A 7,737-nucleotide genomic window follows, 5' to 3' on the forward strand; every position below is an offset into this window, starting at 1 on the left:
GTTTTCTATTATTTTAAGTCGTGTGGAATGCTGTAACACACAGTCAAATATTTTGCTGAACAGATCCACCACTTTTGACGCTCGAAAACGTTCAAGAAAGTCGTCATGCTGTACGTATTAAGCCTTATTCACACGACGAGCAACTCGCAGCAGCAAAGCGACAAGCGGGTGTTCATTTCAGCGGAGACCGAGCTACTTCTGTCGACCTCTGTCAATGCCAGCGACCATTGGCGACCATTGGCGTGTCGAGTGACGTGACAAAAGTTGAGAATCCTTCAACTATGCAAATGAAGAGCAACTTTCTTGAGAGACAGCCAATAGGAGCACTCTGCTCACTCAGAGGCCGGTTGTTTTGTTTGTGCTGTAGACCTACACAGACCAGTTTGCAGCAGGTCGCCACCCAGAGCGACAAAGCTACAAAGTCACTGCTAGTGTGAATAAGGCATTAGGAGGTTTGCTGAAGGTGGCAGCTGACGTGCAGTGCTGGGTTTGCATCTTTAATAATCTAAGACAGCTTGCGTTCATTGAAAAGTAAGAATGAGTGATAAAACAGTCTCTTAAAAGTGACGTAGCATCTTTAGTTTGTACTCACACTAAAAGTGTACCGCACCAAAGCCCAACCGAACCGTGCTCAAGACCACCTCTTTCAACTGGGCCAGGGCCGGATAATTGAACCGCACCCCACATGATTCAGAGCCCTCACACTTGTCAAACGAACCGGGAAATGGGCACGGTTAGAATAGCCTAGTGTGAGTACACCCTAAGCTTGTAGTTGCTTTGTTATGATTTCACTGTCATTTCCTCAGACAGATCTGCATCAGAATGGCAGCATTTAACAACACTGGACCAACCAATGGCAGTAACGAGACCGAATGTGATTTAAGGGATGACTTCAAGCACGTTCTCCTTCCAGTGAGCTACAGTCTGGTGTTTGTGTTCGGCCTAGGACTGAACATCACTGCCATGTATTTCATCTTTTTTCGAACCAAACAGTGGAAGCCCAACACCATCTTTATAATCAACCTCAGCATTTGTGACACTCTCTACATCCTCACGCTTCCGTTTCTCATCTACTACTATGCAGATGAGAGCGACTGGCCATTTGGTGATCTGATGTGTAAATTAGTCCGCTTTCTCTTCTACACAAACCTCTACGGAAGCATCCTCTTCCTCAGCTGCATCAGTGTGCACAGATTCATAGGCGTCTGCCATCCGGTGCGATCTTTATCCTTGTTGAACACCCAATATGCTCGTTTGGTCTCAGTGGGAATATGGGTGATCATACTCATCTTACAGGCCCCGATTCTGTTTTTCTCCAGGACAACACAAAAAGAGGACATTGTCTGTCATGACACCACCCGTGAAAATCTCTATGATGACTTCATGGTCTACAGCTCGGTGGTGATGTTTCTGCTCTTTGGCCTGCCGTTTGTGGTGGTGCTCTACTGCAATGCGATGATGGTAAAGAAACTCCTTGAACCTCGAGCTGGCGGAGGACCAACGTCACAGCGATCCAAGCAGAAGTCGGTGAAGATGATCATTTTAGTGCTTCTGACGTTCATCTTGTGCTTCCTTCCCTTCCATGTGAACCGTATTATTCACTACACCCTTCGCTATATGGACAAGAGCTGCGACCAGCTCCGTCTCTCCAACCTCACCTACCAGGCCACACGACCTCTGCTCTGCATTAACAGCTGCATTGACCCAATCCTCTACTTCATGGCAGGACAGAGCTTCAGAAACAACAGCACAAGATCAAACCCATCCTCAGAGAGATCCATCTCAACATTATAATGGTGGGTGCTGGCTGTTTTTAAATGTGCACTTTCGCTTGAATACACTACCTTATCGTATATCTAAGTTTTAGGAACAACAAATAATAACTTGACTTCTAGTTGATCATTTGGTATCAGAAGTGGCTTATATGAAAGGCAAAGGCCTCTAGATTACGCTTATTTGACCAAAATAAAATATGATCATGACTTGATTTTTAATGATTTTATTAGGACAGTAATGTCTGACTTTGCTTAGATAAAAGTCTCATCACTGAACAGAAATAATGTCCAGTGTAGAATATAAAGTTATGCTGCAGTGGAAACAGAATGAATATTGTGTCTGACTCCATCATGAGCTTGGAGGACTGCATCCATACATCTCTGCAACGACTCAAATCACTGATTAATAAAGTCATCTGGAATGGCAAAGAAAGCGTTCTTGCAGGACTCCCAGAGTTCATCAAGACTCTTTGGATTCATCTTCAATGCCTCCTCCTTCATCTTACCCCAGACATGCTCAATAATGTTTATTTCTGGTGACTGGGCTGGCCAATCCTGAAGCATCTTGACCTTCTCTGCTTTCAGGAGCTTTGATGTGGAGGCTGAAGTATGAGAAGGAGCGCTATCCTGCTGAAGAATTTGCCCTTTCCTGTGGTTTGTAATGTAATGGGCAGCACAAATGTCTTGATACCTCAGGCTGTTGATGTTGCCATCCACTCTGCAGATCTCTCGCACGCCCCCATACTGAATGTAACCCCAAACCATGATTTTTCCTTCACCAAACTTGACTGAATTCTGTGAAAATCTTGGCTCCATGTGGGTTCCAGTAGGTCTTCCGCAGTATTTGTGATGGTTGGGATGCAGATCAACAGATGATTCATCAGAAAAATCTACCTTCTGCCACTTTTCCAAATGATCAACTAGAAGTCAAGTTATTATTTGTTGCCCTTACAGCTGGGATTGGCGGCAAAACTTTTGTCAGGTAGTGTATATTAATGTGTATTCTGTGCACAATGGCAAGCAGTACTGATCACACATTTTAAATTAGAATCACCATGGTCTTCTGAGTCGGTCTAATCACTTTCATTACATGACTCCTTACTCCCAAGGAATGCATTGAGGAATATATTATTTGATTATTATTCTTTACCCAAATCCTAATATAACTGTTAATTGGGGTCATAACGATATTTGGAGATGGGATGCATCTCAATCATTTTGGCACTAATAAGTGCTGTTTGATGGCTTAATGCCAAAGTGTACTTTTTATGCATGGATGAGAATCTATTTACTGCAAGCATGACGCAAATTGCATGGCAAATGGCTGTGCACTGCATGCTTTTTGCAGCCAGGGAATGTTTGGGCAGCTTGTAATGTGCTTTTTCAATACTTGGTTGGTCAGCACTGAACTGTGTGATTGTTTGACAGTTGTCAGGGTCGGGACACCAAGCTAACACCAAACAAGTAGACACCAAACCGATGAAAACTGTGTTGTGGGCTTGTGATGGCTCGCATCTGGTCTTGTCTGGACCAAAAATCTGTCCATGAACACACCAATTGGATGGCAGCTAACTGAAATGAGAGTGCACGTTCTGCGCCCAACAATAACCCAACAAGTGGTGATGTGTGAAACACAACAAACCAACTAGCAAGACCGACGCTGACCAACGACCCAACGAAGCACAACAGCTTGGGTGTCCAGACCATTAAAGAGACTGAACAGATGGAACAACTGCTTCAGACAGTAAAATAATGACTTAATAATCACTATAATATAATATAATATAATATAATATAATATAATATAATATAATATAATATAATATAATATAATATAATATAATATAATATAATATAAGCACTTAATAGCCGCGTTTCCACTATCGCGCCTAAAGCGAGCGAGCCAGGGCGAGCCAAGGCCAGTCGCGTTTCCACTATCACTTTGGGGCGTAATCGGGCCAAAGCGGGGCTTCCTTGGGGCCAGCTTCCGGCCTTTTTCGGCCCGCCGAATACCTTGGGCCAAGGAGGGCCAACTGGGTCTTCGGGGCGGGGTTACGTACAAAGGTGGAGTTTTCCTGTCAGGTAAAGAGGAGACAAGATGCTTTCTTCCATTACATTTGTTTTGCTATCGTCGTTCTCGTCGCTCGGCTGCTCTTTTGCGCCTTGCAGCCTAAATCTGTGTTTGAAGTAAATGCCGCCGAACTCGAATGTCCTTATCCAGGGATCGCTGTCTGGCCTTACACCAACAGACCACAAACAGTAAAAAAGCAATCGCTTCGTTGTTCTCCATCTTCCAGCTCTCGTAGTGATGCCAGGTTGTGTTTGTGGTTATAATTAGAGTTTTTTGTTCCCGCTGAAGTGGGCAGGTTGTGTGACGGGTTGTGTGACGTTTGATTCGGGGGACGCTCTGGGGGCGGTGTTTGCGTGACGCGTTGCGAGCAACTAGCCCGACAGTGGAAACGCAACATGATTTCGGCCTCATTTCTCAACCTCCCGGGCTATTGGCCCGGCGTGGCCCGATTAAAGCCCTGGCTCGCACTGGCCCGATAGTGGAAATGCGGCTATTGACTATATAATTTCCACTTAAAGCAACTTTTCAAGTGCATGTTTGTTAAGCGCAACCTGTCTTCCAAATTTATAGGTCGTTGGTCACTTTTTCAAAATACAACCCATAGCAGCAATTAATAACATAGTATACCAACTGCAAATAAGACAAAAACAATGCAACAACTCTGGATTCATGTAGCTTCATTGGTAGAGCTGTGCACTATAGTATCACATGTGCTGGGAAATGTGTACCTTAAACAGACTGCTGTGCTTTAAATCCTCTACCAAATGCGTACATTTTAATTTTGTTCATTTAAACCTGAAAAAAGTGGGTATGGAAACTTCCACCTTTGGGGTTTAGCGATCTTTTATTTTGATTGTTAACAGTCTACACGGTCTCCTAACTTAATCAAACTGTAAAGCATAACTATATATTACAATACGATTCTTGCACAAACAATTTGGTCATATATTGGAGGAGAAAACACAATGTTTATGTGCACACCGTGAAAAAACAAAGTATACTTCAGGTTTAATGGCTGATTGGTTTTGTAAGCACACCACTACACTCTAAAATAAAGGTATTTGTTATTTGGGTATATGTATTTGGGTATATGTATCTTTGAGGTACAACTGTGGACAAATTTGTATCTCTGATACTGCCCCAGTGACAGTTCTCGTACCTTTATTTCTGAGAGTGTACTGTCCACTGTCTATCTATTAGGGCTGCACGATTAGTCGAAAAAAGATTGTGATCTCGATTTGACCCCCTGCATCAGGGCTATTCAATTAGTTTGTCATGGGGGCCAATTCATGAAAAGCATCCCAAACAAGGGGCTGGAGAGATATGACTTGCAATATGATGACACAACACTATATAAGAGCCCATGTGCTGTATTTTTGTTCATAAAGACACCCACGTTGGCTTTTTCTACATTAAAATGTTAATATGTTGTATTTTTAAACTACATAACATCACTGCATTGTACAATACGCTTTTTACAAACATATTCAAATGTTGTATTTCGAAGCACAACATAATCAGTGTATTGGTAAAGTAGACTTCTACTACATTCACACACATTCATATGTTGTTTTAAACTGGGTAACAATTGAATAGCGGGCTGCCAATTGAACAGTCCTGCCCTACATGATCCTAATATATCTTAAAGGGTACATAGTTTACCTCTTTTTTATGATTTAATATGAATATTATGGTTCTTCTGCCAGTTTAGGTTCAGTTTAAAACACAATTCAGATTATTTTATTATAATGTGTTAAAAAGTGTCATGTTGGGGGCGTGTCCACAGCTCGCTGATTTAGGGGTGTGTTGCTTCACATGTAAATTAGTTTTGGCTTCCCTCCAACGTAACAAGGGGGCGGGGCCATGAGCTCACCCGCTCTGTGTTTGCAACAGAGTCAGACAGGCAGACTGAGAGAAGGAGCAGGAGTGAGAGGATCCGCATTCAGTCGTACATATACGACTCGGACACAGATCAAGCAGAGAGTACAAAATCATATGTGTCTTTGTACAGTTTTACAGCCAACCGTGTGCTAGTTTCAAGTGCCGAGCTTGTACACTGAGACTAATAACCACGCACACTTAATTAACTTTGACTAAGGCACCGGATGCGCCGCTCGAAGCCGCGACTCGGCACACCAGACACTCTCTGTGGCGCGGCAGAAACATGAAGTGTCCCGAATCGTCGCGCCACACATTTTAGAATTCTAAACATAGGTTTCTATCAGGGTACACACAACGGTGCCCAGCCGCCGACTTGAAGCGCCGTTGTGTGTACCCTGATAGAAACCTATGTTTAGAATTCTAAAATGCATGGCACAGCGTCAGGTACAGCAGCACCTAGTTAAGATCACAGGGAGCTACTGTGATCACGAGAAATGCAAACGGCTGAAGTATAAGGTAGACTCGATGAGAAGTACACATGTTTGCAAACCTACCTAAAGATACAACCAATAATTCCGATTAGAGCGATAATGTGGAGAATATTGATCTTGTGTTGAGCCCAATGAGCCTTGCATCTAAAAATAGAGCTAGCGTGTTCCTTTAGTGATATCGCTTCGACTCACGCTGAAAATGGCAGACGTGAATCAACAAACTGAGGATATGATGACGCGCCTGTCAATCAATATTGGTGGGCGGGGGGGACCGCTTTCCTACGTAAAGTTGCGGTCGATTTGAAAACCGCTCCAATTGGTCCACTGTTTTTTATGTTGTTAAATTGAAAAAAAAAAAGCACTGGGTGTGCTTATATCACCCAAATATGACAGTCTATACACCATACATGCACGTATGTCTGTCCAAACAGCTTAAAAAGTAGATTTTTCACCATAGGTGCCCTTTAAATATAATATATATCATGTTTCCCAGCAATGTGGACACCTCCAAATAGTGTTGAAAGAGTCACATAGTATATTTATAATTATAAGGTATAATTCACCCAAAAATGTCATTTCTGTCCTCATGTAGTGAAGTATTTGCAGTAGACTTCTGATCACTTCACTGTGCATTAATGACCAGGACAAGTTTAAAGTCCACAACTGTAAGTCTATACAAAATTTAGCATTTTAACCAACAGTAGACCTACACATTATTATTGTTGTTTTACCATGTTTGAGAATTAACAATAATAACAGCCCACTCATATTAACCTTTATTTTACATCTACAGGATCATGAGAAAATTGTGACCTTTATTTTTAAGCAAAACAAAATTGTGATTCTCACTTTAGCCAGGATTGTGCAGCCCTATCTATTATGAATAAAAAAAACTCTTATTCTACATTCCCTTTTTTTTTTGGCACATTTTGTTGATATTTGAAAGCCCTAAACAAATTTAATTATAACCCAACTGGACCTTGCCCCTTTTAATATCTCCAATATCAATACTAGATATGGCCCTTACTGTTGATTGGCTGCTAATGTGTTTCGGTATTGGCCCAACACTGGGTTGAAAAGTGTTTTTCAAAAATCGCTTGGTGCACCTTTAATGTCTTCTGTAAACCAGGACTATAACCACCATAGATATAATTAGAAATGTCCACTAATATTTTAGATGAATGCTGCTCAGTTTGTATTTATAATGACAAAACAGTACTCATCAGTGTTAAATTGACTCAAAGAAGGCAGCGCTTACTATTTCATGAAGTCCAGAGTGACATTTAATAATGTTAAAGATGCAGGTAAAAGACTGGTAGACTAAAGAGCTAGCATCATGTAGGAGCACAATAAAATGATAATTAGGATTATAGTTTACAGTGCTCTAATCCAGACTGATTTGGTTTTGATCTGACTGTCAACTTCTGGTGGTGGGTGGAGCTTAAGAGAGGCGTTCTGGAAAGCTATCTCTATTGGAACTGCTGATAAACAATCTGAGTGACTGACTGATGCTCTGACC

General features: G+C 41.9%; 1 protein-coding gene across 1 annotated transcript; it reads left to right on the forward strand.

Moving 5' to 3' along the window:
* Nucleotides 1-822: 822 nt before the first annotated feature.
* LOC130245348 (P2Y purinoceptor 2) lies at nt 823-1,794 on the forward strand. The gene has a single exon (XM_056478017.1). The coding sequence runs from the start codon at nt 823-825 to the stop codon at nt 1,792-1,794; it is 972 nt and encodes a 323-aa protein (XP_056333992.1).
* Nucleotides 1,795-7,737: the final 5,943 nt, after the last annotated feature.

The sequence above is a fragment of the Danio aesculapii genome, chromosome 18, assembly GCF_903798145.1.
Source record: "Danio aesculapii chromosome 18, fDanAes4.1, whole genome shotgun sequence".
Taxonomy (NCBI): domain Eukaryota; kingdom Metazoa; phylum Chordata; class Actinopteri; order Cypriniformes; family Danionidae; genus Danio; species Danio aesculapii.

Excerpts from the sequence above, each read along its gene's own strand:
- LOC130245348 (XM_056478017.1), top strand. The coding sequence starts at position 823 with ATGGCAGCATTTAACAACACTGGACCAACCAATGGCAGTAACGAGACC.